This window comes from Beta vulgaris, chromosome 7, assembly GCF_026745355.1.
Source record: "Beta vulgaris subsp. vulgaris cultivar EL10 chromosome 7, EL10.2, whole genome shotgun sequence".
Taxonomy (NCBI): Eukaryota; Viridiplantae; Streptophyta; class Magnoliopsida; order Caryophyllales; family Amaranthaceae; genus Beta; species Beta vulgaris.
In genome coordinates this window covers 2564891-2581564 of record NC_079208.1, presented here as the reverse complement: position 1 = coordinate 2581564, position 16674 = coordinate 2564891, and the positions used below count along the sequence as shown (strand labels likewise).

At 37.7% G+C, this 16674-nt stretch overlaps 1 protein-coding gene across 1 annotated transcript; it reads left to right on the top strand.

The window, feature by feature from the left end:
• The first annotated feature begins 6302 nt into the window (after positions 1-6302).
• LOC125491747 (uncharacterized) lies at positions 6303-6791 on the top strand. The gene has a single exon (XM_048633839.1). It carries the CDS (start codon positions 6303-6305, stop codon positions 6789-6791), a length of 489 nt encoding a protein of 162 aa, XP_048489796.1.
• The last annotated feature ends 9883 nt before the right edge of the window (positions 6792-16674 follow it).

The window sequence follows — 16674 nt, the reverse complement described above, 5'->3', positions numbered from 1 at the left end:
TCCCAAAAACAGCCAAAATTGAAGGTTATAATACACGCTTTCGGACTTTGCCAGAGCTCGAGCTCCGAACGCCACAGGATGATTCCTAGGGGCTAAAAGAGGTAATTGGAAATGAGTCATGTGGCTTGGAAAAAATATGTGGATGCCTTTACGTTCATTTCAAGGCAGTTTTAGATTTTAGATAAATGAACAAATGGGGTGTTTAAAGACTTTTTGAGGCAACACTAATGGTGCCAAGCACCCGCGCAACGCTAAAATTGAAGTTTTTAATACTAATGGTGCCAAACACTAATGAACAAATCGACTCTCTAAGGAACGTTTCGGGAGAAAATATGGCCTGGCCTGGAGAAGTCCAAAAGTGTCCCAAAAGCAACTAAAATTGAAGTTTATAATACACGTTTTTGGACTTTTTTGGGGGCCGAGTTCTGAATGCCACGGGATGCCTCCTTAGGCCATAGGAGGTCATTGGAAAGGAGTAATGTTGCTTGGAACGAATATGTGGATGCATGTACGTTGATTTCGAGGCAGTTTTAGGCTTCACGAGAAAAGAACAAATGGGTGTTCAGATGTTTTTCGAGACAATGCAAATGAAGCTAAGCACCCGTGCAATTTACAAATCACGTCGGCTTTCCTAGGAACGTTTCGGGAGAAAATATGATCAGGCTCGTAGAAGTCAAAAAATGTCCCAAAAATAGCCACAATTGAAGGTTACAATACACGCTTTCGGACTTTTCCGGGGCCCAAGCGTCGAACGTCACGGGATGATTCCTAGGGGCATGGGAGGTCATTGGAAAGAATTTATGTGGCATAGAACGAATATTTGGGTTTCACTAGAAATGAACAAATTGGGTGTTCAAAAGCCTTTCGAGACAATGCAAATGAAGCCAAGCACCCGCGCAACGTTACAAGTCACGTCGACACTCCTAGGAATGTTTCGGGGATTAATATGACCAGTCCCGAGAAGTCAAATAATGTCCCAAAAAAAACCAAAATTGAAGGTTATAATAGACACTTTCGGAATTTTCGGAGGCCCGAGCTCCGAACGCCATAGGATGACCCTTAGGGGCTTGAGAGGTCATTGGAAAGTAGTCATGTGGCATGGAACAATTATGTGGAGGCCTTTACGTTCATTTCTAGGCAGTTTTAGGTTTCACGATAAATGAACAAATGGGGTGTTTACAGGTTTTTGAGGCAACACTAATGGTGTCAAGCACCCCCGCAACGTTACAATTCATTTCGACTTTCCAATGAACGTTTCGGAATAAAATATGGTCTATCGAAGAAGCCCAAAAATGTCCCAAAAACAACCAAAATTGAAGGTAATACACGCTTTTGGACATTCCCAGGACCTGAGTTTTGAATGCCACAAGATACCTCGTAGGGGAATGGGAGGTCATTGGAAATGAGTAATATTGCTTGGAACGAAAATGTAGATGCCTTTACATTCATTTCGAAGCAATTTTGGGTTTGACGAGAAATTAATAAATTGGGTGTTCAGAGGCTTTTTGAGGCAATGCAAATGATGCCAAGCACCCGCACAACGTTACAAGTCATGTTGGCACTCCTAGGAGTGTTTTTGGAGAAAATTTTACCAGGTCAGGGAAAGTCCAGAAATGTCTCAAAAACAGCCAAAATGGAAGGTTATAAAACACATTTTTGGACTTTCTCGGGTTTCGAGCTCCAAACGCCACAGGATGCCTCCTAGGGCCATGGGAGGTCATTTGAAAAGAGTCATGCGGTTCAGAATGAATATATGGATGCATTTACGTTCATTTCGAGGGAAGTGGTTAGAGGCTTTTCTAGGCAACACAAATGGTACCAATCACCCGCGTAACATTATAAGTCACGTCGGCCTTCCTAGGAACGTTACGTAAGAAAATATGACCAGGCCCAAAAAGTCAAAAAATGTCCCAAAAACAGCCAAAATTGAAGGTTATAATACACGCTTTCGGACTTTCCTAGAGTCCAAGCTCCGAACACCATGGGATGACTCCTAGGGGCATGGGAGGTCATTGGAAAGGAGTCATGTGGCATGTAACGAGTATGTGGATGCCTTTACGTTCATTTCGAGCCAATTTCGGATCTCACCAAAAATGAAAAAATGGGGTAGTGTTCACAAGTTTTTCGAGACAATGCAAATGAAGCCAAGCATCCGTGCAACATTATTACAAGTCACGTCGGCACTCCTAAGAATGTTTGGGAGAAAATTTTACCAGGTCCGAAGAAGTTCAAATATGTCTGAAAAACAGCCAAAATTGAAGGTTATAATTCACGTTTTTGGTCTTTCTCGGGGTCCGAGCTCCGAACGCCACGGGATGCCTCTTAGGGAAATGGGAGGTCATTTGAAAAGAGTCATGTGGTTTGGAACAAATAGATGGATGCATTTACGTTCATTACGAGACAATTTCAGGTTTCACGAGAAATGAACAAATGGTACCAATCACCCGCGGAAAGTTACAAGTCACGTCGGTATTCATAGGAACGTTTCGGGAGAAAATATGACCAGGTCCATAGAAGTCAAAAAAATATCCCAAAAGCAACCAAAACTGAAGGTTATAATACACACTTTCGGAGTTTCTCGGAGCCCGAGCTTCGAATGCCACGGGATGACTCCTATGGCATGGGAGGTCATTGCAAAGGAGTCATGTGACATGGAACGAGTATGTGGATGTGTTTACGTTCATTTCAAAATAATTTTGGGTTTCACGAGGAATGAACAAATGGGGTGTTCATAAGCTTTTCGAGACAATGCAAATGAAGCCAAGCACCCGTGCAACGTTACAATTCACGTCGGCACTCCTAGGAATGTTTCGAGAGAAAATTTTACCAGGTCCAGAGAAGTCCAAAAATGTCTCGAAAATAGTCAAAATTGAAGGTTATAATACACGCTTTCGGACTTTCTTGAGGTTCGAGCTCCGAACGCCACAGGATGCCTCCTAGGGCCATGAGATGTCATTGGAAATGAGTCATGCGGCTTGGAATGAATATATGGATGCATTTACGTTCATTTCGAGGCAATTTTAGGTTTCATAAAAAATGAATAGATGGGGTGATTAGAGGATTTTCGAGACAACACAAATGGTGACAATCACCCGTGTAACATTATAAGTCACGTTCAAGTAAGTCAAAAAAAGTCCCAAAAACAGCCAAAATTGAAAGGTATAATACACGCTTTTGGACTTTCACCTAGCCCGATCTCTGAACGCCACGGAATGACTCCTAGGGACATGGTAGGTCATTGGAAAGGAGTCATGTGGCTTGGAACGAATATGTGGATTCCTTTACGTTCATTTCGACGCAATTTTGGGTTTCACAAGAAATGAACAAATGGGGTGTTCAGAGGCTTTACTGAATTGTAGGATCTTACGATCCTACGATCTGACTCCACCGATTCGATCCCATCGATTCGATCCTACCTACCCCCATGGTTCAAAGTAGAATCCTGACCCTGATAACATTAATGTGGACATTTAAATCATGATTCAAAAGTTGGTTGATATATGGTAATTGTTCTATGTATAATAGCAAGATGTCACAGGTTCAAATCATGTTGCAAGCTGATAAGAGGTTTTTAGTGTGTCGTTAGGGCACTAAGAACCGCTTTCCAAACAATATTTATAATCCTAACAAGCAATTACTAAGAGAATAGTAAGGGCAAGTCAAGGGTCGATCCATAGGGAAAATGGGATTGATTAAAGTCTATCAAGTCCAGACTACCTAATTGAAGGGTATTTGGGGGTTTGAAAGATGTTTGTTAACAATTAAGACTAACTATCAACTAGAACAAGCAAATCTCAAGAGTTTAAATATCAAATAAAAGACACTAGAGTTAAGGTTACTAGTATGAATAAGAACGGATGATGATTGTTAATGCGATTGTGAAGCAACAAAGACGATTATGCAAGGTTTAGTTCTCCTCTAAAATACTCGAGTCCTCTCTCGAATGGTCCTCAAGAGTAATCGCTTAATCTATCAAACTAAATCCTCTCTCGAATGGTCTTTAGTTAATTGATTAAGAGATTCAATAAGTTTGGAAAACCCCTAATGAAGGATCCCCTTAATTTCCATCCAATATCTTGGTATAGAAATTAAGTTGATTCTTGGGGATGATAAAAGAGTTCAAAATCCGATTTAAGAACGTTTGAAATCAAAATACCAAAGTATAAATGTGATCAATATCTATCCTAAGGTCTCAAAACACCAAGATCAATGCATAAACTTCTCCATACATTCACAATCACATCAACATCATAATTAAAACCCTAATTCATACTTTCACCCTAACCCTAGATATGAAACTACTCACTAATCATGGAGTTTAAGCAATTAAACATAAAATCTATGACTAATCTAAGGTTAAACATGATTAAGAAATTATTAAACTAATAGAAATCACAATTATTAAACTAAGAGAATGAAGATCTTAAATAATATAAGAACATAAACAAACACCAAGAGAATGAAATAAAAACTGAAACTTTGAATTGAACTGAATAAAAAGTACCTTGAATGTAAATCGAATCACAAACTATGATCTCTAATCTCAATTACCAATGGAAACTAAAGTGTTTTTTCTCTAATACAAAACCCTAAAATATTCTCTAAAAACTAGAATGAAAGCGTAAGTCTTCGAAATAAAACAAAAACTTGTTTAATGAAGCCACGAGTTCCATTTTCCGGAAACGACTGGTGCGGGCGCACCAAGATGAGGTGCGGGCGCACCAAACAGAGGTGCGAGCGCACCAAAAACAAGTGCGGGCGCACCTAACCCTTCTGCCTCAAACTGGACAGCTCAACTTAAAACGAACATAACTTCTTCGTTTTATATCCAAATCAAGCTTATGACCAGTCGTTGGAAAGATATCAAAACGAGCTTTCACCTCCAACTAGAATTACCTTCATCCGAGTTATGGTTTGAAAGTTATGTCCATTTGAAGTTCTCTATTCAAGATTTCATTGTGCAATGTGCTCCTTTGTGCGAGCGGACATGGGGAATGGTGCAAGCGCACCATTTATCAATGTGTGCTTTGTTTTCATTGCTACCTTTTCCAACTTTACAAATCGTAGCCATCTTAGTAGTTTCACCTATATCAAGAACATGGCAAAACAAGGTGAAAGCAAATGTACTAGAAATTCGGTCAAAAAGGACTAAAAATCTAGCAAAATATCACTATGATCAAGTATGATCAAGTGAATGAAATAGAAGGGGAAAGGGAGAATAAAGAGGGAAGAAAGGGGAGAAAGAGGATCAAAATGAGCTAAAAGGAGTCCATAAAGTACGTTTGAAACACACTTATCACAAGCCAATAAATTTTTATTAGTTGACATGACATAAGTACACATTGGACAATTATATTGGAGTAAGAATGGTGTCATGTGGCGTGTATAGGTTGTTAGACACGTCTTTTAATATATTAGTATAGATAACATTAGATAAGTTCAGTTTAGCCATATTAAGCAAAGACTAAGGTTTGACATGCACACTCAAAAAATAAGGTTCAATAAAGCTCTGTTTTTTTGGACTGAATTGATTGAAATTCAGTTCATTTCATAAAAATTCAGTTCATTTCACATGCAAATTCAGTTCAGTTCAGTTCGGTTAGTTTTTTCTCAAAGTTTTAATTCAGTTCAATTCGGTTAGTTTTTTCTCAAAGTTTTAATTCAGTTCAGTTAACACAAATTAAGCCCTGTTCAATTCAGACAAATTAAGTTCAGTTTTGTTCAATCCACTTCACTGAAAAGAACAAAGCTTGAGTTCATAGAAAGTTTTGATAAGTTCGGATTAGTAAAAATAAGTTTAAAAGAACAGAACCAATGTATTATACTTCCACCCGTTCTGAAATAAGTGAAAAACTTCTATCCAAAAAAACTCTCGTATAAAATAGAAAAAAGTATATCACTTATTACAAAACGAATGAAGTAGGACGTCAAATATTGCATAATTAAGGACTACTTTATAAATTCTTCAAAGCTACATGGAGTTAGAATAGGGTGGTAGGCTCTCACCAACAAGTACACTTGCAATTTTCTTATTATTACAACTCCATTCTTGGTGAAAATCTATATTAAACTCCTAGCTATCTCTTAATCCCTTAGATAATGACACTCAATGACCTTTACCTTTATTCCAACAATGATGGTCCAGTAATGAATATCCCATTTCCTCCACACTCCCAAGTCCTAACCTCCCTTAAACGGCTTTTCCTACTTTTCCTATTCATTCAATTTCTCTTCCCCTCAACTCCCAAAAAAAACACCCCAAATAACAAGCCAACTAACAATTTAATAGCAACAATTAAACCATGAGTGGCCTTAGCAAGCTTGGCATTACACTCACTTCAATCTTCTCTTTCCTCCTTTTCTCCCTCCTCACGCAACTCCTCTACCTCTTCTGGCGTCGCCGGCAACAATCTCGCCGGAAAAGTACTCGTATTGAGCCCACCACCGCCACTTTACCCGCCTCAACCACCGCGCAAAACGCCATGCACTCGGAGCTTTTCAAGTTAGAGGGAAGTTTTTATGGTCCTCCTTCAAGGGTTCTTTTTACTATTAAAGAAGAGGAGATTGAAACTGATGAGGTTGCTTGTTGTGTTGTAGAAGATAAAAGTTGTTCTGGGGTTTCTTTGGGTGAACATTTTGGTAATTTTCAGTTTAGTCAGATCGCCGGAGATTCGCCGGAGGTTATTATTGTGATGGGTGAGAATTATTCTGATTTCGACGTCGAACCGCCTTTTTTAACTCCTTGTGCTTCTCCGCCGTACTTTACGCCGTCTCCGTCGCCGAACAGATAGAGGAGTTAAGGTGATCACCGACAATGTGTAGGATGGTGTAGAGAGGATTCGAACATGAGATCTATAGTGTTTAGTTTGATCTAGCTAGTGTTACTTTAATTTATGAACTTTATTTGTTTTTAGAGGATTAGATTATTAGATATATAGATTATTAGGGTAGTTGGTGATTGTATAGTGAAGTAGTTGTATGATTTATGTTAGGAGTGCTTTGGATTTCAAGAAATTTAACAAAGTGTATGTTCTATCTTTAAGAATTTGTGCTTTATTACTTTTTAGTCATTGATGGTTTGTACGTACTGAATTTACCGATGGGAATTTTCCAAGGTTTGTATGATTTATTTAAAGAGTACATCTCAAATAGGGAAAAACCTTATTAGACTAGGTACCCATATGAGGCGATGAACATAAAGAAGTACTCCCTCCGTCCTAAAATATAGTTTCCATTTCCCTTTTTTCACGGTAATTTATGCAAGTAGAATATAAGAGGGATAATAAAGATTTTTTGTTTATTTAAATAAATATTGTATGGGAAAAGATGATTTTAGGAGAGAGAATGGAGAATAATTGGTGAAAGAACATTAATTGTAACATTTTGGTTGAATAAACAAAGGAAAAAACAAAATTCAAGAAGCAAATAAATGATGGGACACGGTTGTCGGTTTTTCTAGATAAAATACGGAAAAATGTGGAACTAAATATGAAAATGGGAACTATATTTTGGGACACCCAAAATGGAAATGAGAACTATATTTTGGGACGGAGGGAGTAACATTTAAGGACTAACTAAAAATGACTTTAATTCAATTCAACTACATTAAGTTTCTGTCTAACAGAGCGTACCGAATTTATTTATAAGGTCGAGAGTACAAAAATGATGCTTGTATACATTGGCGGCTTGGCACATAAAAGTTTTGAAAGTGTGTGTGAAAGACATGCGTGTTTGGTACACAATATAATCTTTATAAAAGTTTGAAAGTACTTAGCTTCTTTAATCATGTATTTGAAAGTAATTTTGCTATATATAATCCTAGTTAGGTATTTGTATTAATCATATTTCCAAGTGTAGCACTTATTTCAAAATTTATGAAAATATTATGTATTAATCGTTGTTTTTAATGCACGTTGACTTAAGCCTGTTGTTTTCATCTCTTGTTTTTTCACTCCTTAACATGAGCACTGAGTGACGCCTCATTATTATATACGTATCAATATTATATTTTAATGTGTTTAATAGGATTGACGACCCTAAAGATTACTCAAACATTATCTCTATCGCAAGAGATCAAACTCAACTTATTGTGAGCACTAATAATACCACTAACAAATAGGTTCAACCTTGCTCGGGATAGGCATTATTAGTTGTAAGGAATTAATGTACTCCCTTGGATGGACTAGATACTGATGGTCTTACTTATTAAAAAAAAGTAGTTGGAAATGTATTAATTACAGCAGTGTTGGAGGGGTTAGAAAAAGAAGATGATTGATTTGGATGTTTTGTTGTGGCAGCTTGAATAATGCATACTGTTTTATATGTGGACATTGATGGCTTTTTGCGCAAAATTTCAGGTACTGAACATTTAAGTTTTGGCTGTAAATAGAGACAATGACATTATTACATATAAATACAGGTGCGAAATTAATTTTGTGCAGAATGGAGTTAAAAAAAAGAACAAATCTTTGCCGTTGGAGTGGGGGGAGGGAAGATTGTGAGACATGATTATACAGATTACAGAGCAGTGACAAAAAAAAAAACTTGATGCTATTTATTATCTTAGATTATGAAGCTTGCATGAAAAGTTGTCTAGGCGTGCAACCATCTGTGTTTTAGCTGAATGAGTGATTTCGACTCAATTATGGTCTGCACAAGCGTGCAGTATGTATTTTAAGTATATTTTTTTTCTGAATGATGTGCTAAGAATTGTGGCCTTTGTAAATGGACTAGTCCATAATTTAAGAGCTCAATTGACTGTACAGCCCACTACAACAAAACAAATTGAGAAATGAAGCCCTTTAGAAATCAGAGCCCCCCTTATGACACAAAGAGCCATGACTTGTGAGGCACTTGATGTCAAAACCTAATTTGTGATCAGACCCGCCATTTGATTACATATGAACTTATGATTCGATCTTATATAAACTTACCTTTCTCCCAAGACACATGGGGGATGGGCCTTAGGAGTCATAGCGATCTGAATGCTATTATATTAGCTAAACTAGGGTGAAAATGACCTGGGGAGACCAAAGTTTAGCCAAGGACTGTATCACATCCAAATACATCAGGGCGGATTAAAATATTGCTTTTAGAAAAGGCTTTCGGGTATGGAAAAACATAGGCCGTAGCTTTGATTTCTCAAGCTCTAACATAAGGTGGAAGCTAGAGGATGGCAAGTCCATTAATGTGTGGCATGACGATTGGCTAGGAATTGGGCCTATGCGGATTTGGATTCAAGGGCCTCTAACCGAGATAGAGATGAAATTAAAGGTTAATGACCTAATTAAAGAGAATGTTTGAAACTTGAATGAAATATCCTTCCCCCTATTTCTTTTTTTTTTTTTTTTTTGCTTAGTGAGAAAGATATTGAGTTTCACCAAACACCCAATTACAACCTAAGGTTACAAAACACTAGTAGCAAACTCTTTACATATTCAGAGTTAAACTTCTTAGCATCTCTCTATCTCTCCTTGAACTTTTCTTTGCGAGAATACAGTAACATCTATTTATTACATCTTGTTTAATTCTATTTACAAGATTAGTCACCAAGCTAACTCTTTTGTTCCGGTATGTATCATTTGTTCCACCAAATAGAATAAACACTCGCCAAAATTGCAGTAACAAATATTTGTTTCATCATCTTGGATGATGTACATCTGCTAATCCAGCTCAGTAGCGTTGGAAGATAAATACATGCATTTCTCATATTCAACCAACACTTTATCTTGTCCAGAACTAGTTTATTGAGTTGACATGTAAAAAACAAAAGCTCCAAGATTTCTTCAGCAACATTACACATAATATATTGAGAAGTTCTAGTAACACCAATCTTATGAAGCCATTCTGTGGTTTGCAAACTACCACTCATTATCAACCAAGCAACAAATCTATGTTTTGGAATCACAAACCTGTTCCAAACTTGCTTATCCCAATGAATCCTTTCAAAATCTCCCACCAATTTCTTATACATATTGTTCACGGAATATTTCTCCACACTGCTCAGATTATGTTCATTAATAACAACTTTAAGCATTTCTTTCATCTCAAAGATCTTCCTCCTATACCAACTACAATTTATAGAAGGTTGGTACTCCCACCAACTCCTTTCTTTCACATAAACTTCATTAACGCATTTTATCCATAAATTATCCTTTTTCGCTGAAATAGCCCAAACATATCTACCAAGGGCATCAGAACTCCACAAATGAATTTGTCTAACTCCTAGACCTCCAGCATACTCAGGATGGCACACCCGAGACCAAGCTACCTTTCTAGGTTTGTAGCTGAACTGGTTCCCCCACCACAAAAAGATCTACATATGCATTCAATATCTTTCAAAACTACTTTCTTAGGAATCAGAAAATTTTGTGCGCAACAAACATGTATGCTCATCAAAACAACATTAACTATAATTAATCTCCCTTGGTAGGACAAATTTCTACTACTCCAAACTCGAATTCTCGTTGTCATATTTTCAGTCAGTGAAGTGCATTCCTTGGCTAAAATTCTTTTAAAACAAATGGGGACCCCCAAATATCGAAAAGGCAGCCTTCCTACATTAAAACCAGAAACATTCAAGATCCTCTCAAGTTCATCTTGTTTCATTCCTGCAGAATATATTTCAGATTTTGATTGTTTAATACTTCCAAACCTGAAGCCTCTGAGAAGTGCTTGAAGCCTTGGAGTAAAGCATAAACGCACCGACTTAAAGCCACCCTTGCTACACAAAATCACATTGTCAGCAAAGCAAAGGTGGTTTGACTTAACCTCTGTACATCTAGGATGAAACTTGAAATCAACCTTATCACCAACCACCTTTAGAGTTCTAGACAAGTACTTCATACAAACCACAAAATAGGAAAGGAGACAATGGGTCTCCTTGCCTGAGCCCTCTCTTCCCCTCAAAATAACCAAACAAACTCCCATTCGGCATCAACGAGAATTTTGGAGAACAGACACATTCCATCACCAATCGAACAATCCTTTCGGGAAAATTTACAGCAGGTAACATCTCTTCAAGAAACAGCCAAGCAATTGAGTCATAAGCTTTTTTCGTATCCATCTTGATAATGCATCCCAGACTAGTAGACTTCCTACCCTAATTCTTTACAATATCTTGGCAATCATGATGTCATGACCTATAAAACGACCCTGAATAAACGCTCCTTGATTTTCAAAATTCATATCAGGAAGCACTAACCGCATTCTACTACACATGATTTTATTGGTAATGACTTTGTAAATTACATTACAACATGCAATTGGCCTAAATTCAGTAACAGTACTAGGACATTTAATTTTAGAAATTAAAGCTAGATAAGTAGTGTTAATATCTTTTAATAGTTTGCCAGAATTAAAGAAATCAGGAATTGCATTGTTACCCCCAAACCAACAATATGCCAGACATCTTTGTATAAATGAGCACCAAAGCCATCAGAGCCTTATCACCTGGAATAGGGAAAAAAGCAACCTTCACTTCTTCTTCTCTCCCTGGCATCATAATCATATTCCTTTGGGCCTCATTTAAAACAGGACCAATGTTGATGACAGAGTGTTGAATACTTGTTCTGTTCTTCCTAATGCTACCCGAAAGCTCCAAATAATAAGAGAGAAAAGCTTCATTAACCTCACTTTGAGTATCCACCCACTTTCACTCCTTGTCATGAATGTTGTAAACAATATTTTGGAGCTTCCTCACCTTAATGGCATTGTGAAACATTATGTTGTTTACCTCCCCAACCTGAATCCATGCCAACTTTGCCTTTTGCTTTAGAAAAGAAAAATATTGAGAGTGAATTTCCTTATATTTCTCAGTTGGCTTCAATTTCTTGTAATTCTCAGCCTATCCCCTATTTTAGCAGACTGCATATATACACACCATATCTCCTTTCATATTCAAAAGGATAGGAGCTATTCTAACCTAGTGGCTCAAGGGAAGTTCTCCCTCTCCTAAGCCTACATAGTGCACACACACAAGAGACCTTCTAGAGTGGAAGGAGAGTGGATTTGGGAAATGGGCATCACCCCAAAACTTCGTTTCTTTGTGTGGCTCGATCCTTTGGTGGGATAGGATACCTACTAAGCTTCTTCTTTATACTGGCATATTATCTCATCCCTATTGTGCCCTTGTTGTAATATTAGTGAAGAGAGCTACATACATGTGATGTGTGATTGTGTAACAATGTTCCAAGTTTAGGAGCTAGCTAGTGGGGCCCCTGCATGTTTTTGGGAAACTTCGAATGTACCGGAATGGATGGGACTTTGTGTTACCCTTCCCCATGGTTTCGATGGTATTCAATGGTTGATTCTGTTTCCTTACTTATTTTTTTCTTCCTAGCAGTACCCAAAAGCTCTAGATAATAAGAGAGAAAAGCTTCATTAACCTCACTTTGAGTATCCACCCACTTTCACTCCTTGTCATGAATGTTGTAAACAGTATTTTAGAGCTTCCTCACCTTAATGGCATTGTGAAACATTATGTTGTTTTCATCCCCATCAATAATCCATGCCATCTTTGCCTTTTGCTTTAGAAAAGCAAAATATTGAGAGTGAATTCTCTTATAGTTCTCAGCTGGCTTCAATTCCTTATAGTTCTATCTCAGCCTATCCCCTATTTTAGCAGACTGCATATATAAACACCATATCTCCATTCATATTCAAAAGGATCGGAGCTATTCTAACCTAGTGGCTCAAGGGAAGTTCTCCCTCTCCTAAGCCTACACAGTGTGCACATACACACAAAAGACCTTCTAGAGTGGAAGGAGAGTGGATTTGGGAAATGGGCATCACCCCCAAAACTTCGTTTCTTTGTGTGGCTCCTTTGGTGGGATAGGATACCTACTAATCTTCTTCTTCATACCGGCATATTATTTCATCCCCATTGTGCCCTTGTTGTAATATTAGTGAAGAGAGCTACATACATGTGATGTGTGATTGTGTAACAACGTCCCAAGTTTAGGAGCTAGTGGGGCCCCTACATATTTTTGGGAAACTACAAATGTAGCGGAATGTCTAGGACTTTGTGTTACCCTTCCCCATGGTTTCGATAGTATTCAATGGTTGATTCTGTTTCCTTACTTGTGTTTCGAAATATGGAAATCTCATAATAGAGTTATTTTCGAAATCTATAATCTATTGTATCCTTAGCTAAAGAATTCAATGCAACCCAAAGCCTTAACATTCCAACCCTTCTAGCTGCTCGAGAATGCGAAAAATTCCCTCTCATGGGTGCATGTGAATATTGATGCATCTTTTATAGATAATGTTGAAACCAAAATATGCATATCAAGTGTTATTCGTGATAAACGAGGGCAATGGTATAGTGGTTTTTATTGCTTGACATACTCTAAACCTTTATAGCATGCACAGTTGCTAGTGCTCCGTCAGGGGCTTCATGTAACAAGTAAAGCTAACTACACACACCTTGCCATCCACTGGGACTGCAAGCAAGCGGTGGATATGGTTGACAATACAAACTTGGAGTATGAGGATCTTTACAATGACATTGTTATGGATTGCAGGGAGCTGCTGCGTTAAAGATCTGATTGCTTACTGATTGTGATTGTCCCAGTCAAGCTTTTGCCCAATGAGGATGTCCTGAATACGCTGCTTCAAAACAGCTTTGTCTCCATCAAAAGTGAGGCCTAGAAGATCAGTCATTTCCATAATGCCATCTACAGAGATATATCCCGAGTTTTGGGCAGGCTGGAAATTTGTATTGGACGTATGGCCCGATATGGTGAGCAATTTGAGCTTTTTCTTCTTCTCCATTTTTTCTGTCTTTTTCTCAGTTGGGCTATTTTTGTCTGAGGAGGGATGTTGTCTTCAAAACCAGGGGGGAAAAGAGGCCCAGATTCAGATGATGAGCCAAGGGTAGTAGAAGATGAGGAAGATGACTTTGTGTTTCGAAGGAGAGGCCCAAACTTATTAAAGGTGGGGATTAGTTTTGGTCTGTCAGGTGAAGAGATGGGCTTGGAAATAGAGGGTAGTAGGAGAGGAGATTTGGGCTTAAGATGGGCTGTGGATGGGATATAAGGAGGTTCGTTTTGTGGCTTATTTGGCTTTTGGTTTCTCCCAGACAGAGAAGGGGAATGTGGGCAAGAACCGGACCCATCATTAAAAGTGAGTAGTTGTTTTGCATGAGCATTTGTGACGTTTCCCAAAGAGTTAAGGCACGTGTCTTGTGGTTTCAAAGGTTGGCTTTGGGGAGAGGAAAAGGTAGGTATTTTAAAATTCTTTTGCTGACTAGCCTTTGTGGGCGGGGACTTCCCCATGCAATCATTATTGCAGAGAGGAGAAACGTTACTGTCATGGGGAATGTTTGATTGCTCTGAGGTTTCTTTGGTTTTTACTTGTGATGGTGAGGTTGGTTCAGGGGGGGGGGGGAAGGAATATTCTGGACAGGTTTAGAGTTGACATTGGCTTTTTTTTGAGATGGGACGTTGCTCCATTGGCCATTTTTTTCAGATATATAAACCGGATATTTTATACCTTCAATATCAAGGGAGATTTTGCAGTTTATCTCAAACAAACAGTCTGTGGTAACTAGTATATATCCACAATCAAAATCACTGCAATTTACTGAGTTAATGCGGCCAAAAATACATCCAGTGTTATAGAAATTTTCATAGCTCCAAGCAACCAAAGGTATTCCATGAATTCGCAGCCAGGCTTCCCTCCATAGACCAGAGGACTTATTATTAACTTCACCTAAGTGGATAAACCATTGATCCAACCACTTACTCTCCAGCATTGCAACTTTCTCATCAATTGAAGCGAAAGTGATTAAATGCAGCCTACCTCCCATTGGCTTGATTTGTAGGGAGTTTACCCCTTGTGCTAGAATGGTGTCCATCAAAATGTCCGAGGACTGGAACGACATAGCTATTGCTACCACACTTCTTTGGAACATTTCCTTTTTTTCTTCACACTTCCTGCCTGACAGGGCAGCAACATAATCTCCATCCAGATCAATTTCCCCTAAAGATTCCCTTATGTTTTCTGTGTCTTCACCTAGTGCTCGAGAACTCATGATTCTGTGGGTGGTAGGATGAGGTAAGGTTGTATTGTTTCCTTCCGGTTTTTTGGGTTCAATTGGGATTGGAGGTTGGATTGGTTTAAGTAGCTCAAAAAGGGTATCATTTCCTGGTTATGAGGCAGTTGGGGAGGTCGCATCTTTAGGTTTTTGAGGGGGAGGGGGTGGAAGGTGGTGAAAAGGTAATCGGTCATGCAAAGGGTATTTTTTGTCATATTTTGCTGCATGAACTGCAATTCGGTGTTGTCCCATTCTTTGTCCATGGACATCCCGGATTGCAGTAAGCAGGGATTGAGGGAACTTAAATTGCACAAAAGCAAATTTATGATTTCGGTGTTCCTTCACTACAGGTATGTAGATGAATTCAATATAACCATGAGGTTTGAAAATACGTGAAATTTCAGAGTTGGTGGTGGGAAGAGGAAGGTAGTTTATGAAGCAGGTGCGGCGGCCTTGGGGTGGGTGGTGTTTTGGTTTCTTCTTTGTGACTATCTGCCATTGGGGTTCAGGGTTTTCTTTTGGGGGGTTTCTCTCTCTAAGGGGTTCTCTCATTCTCTCTCTAAAGTTTTGTTGAACCTTTATATTTCTATAGCTGCTTTAGTTGTTCTTAATCAGATTAAGTGGGGTCAGCGTTAATACAATAAGATTGTAAAGTTTGAATTTCTTATTGTTAAAGACCTACATTTATAGAACTTATTGTTAAGAAATGTAATTTAGATATTATGTGCGCAAATATTATAAATCCCTGGATTTTGAGGACCATAATTAAGAATTATTATAGTTATAATCACAAAGGTTCAAGATTGTGCAATGATCAAGAGATAATTTCTTGATTTTGCTTCAAGACCAACCACATGTATAAGCACGTATATGTAATCAATTCAAAGACAAGAAAATGTTGGTTAAACGAAAAGTACTTTAACCAATAAGAGTGAGTTTTTTTCACTATATGCTTGTTTTATACAAGTAACTAGTTTTCCACCCGTGCAAAAATGCACGGGAAGTTTATGTTTTTGATTTAATTTTGTATATCAAATAAGAATATGTATATATTATGTTATACATGGTAAAACACTGCAAGTCTGCATGTAGCATTTATTGAAGAGGAAACACGAAAAAACCTTGTATCTCAACGAAGTGAATGAACATCACAAATGAATTATTAAATGACAATAATAATAAGAGTATTTTAAAAACATTTTGAACCACTTCTTTGTACTATACATTTGTGGTAATATTTGAGTTTTCACGTTCTTTATCAGCTACTAATGTTTTTCAAACCCTTTTTGCTAATAACTCTTGATATGACAATATATATTTAAAATTATATAATACGTCCCTTGAAATCATGGTGTATCTATATTTATATAAATATGTAATGAAATAGTATAAACATAAAAGTAGAGCAGGCAACCAACATTTAATAAACAGGTTGAAATACTCAACCCTGACCAGACCTATTTGATAAACGAATTACCCGTTTAACCCATTTAATCATAATTATTATTATACAAAAAATTAATTATTTTCTTAAAAGTATATATGAGAGAATTCATTGTTGAAAGTATACATGTTTAATATTTCTTATAATAATTGTGACCAATTTTAGCAATATTTATTTTTTAAACCAAATTTTA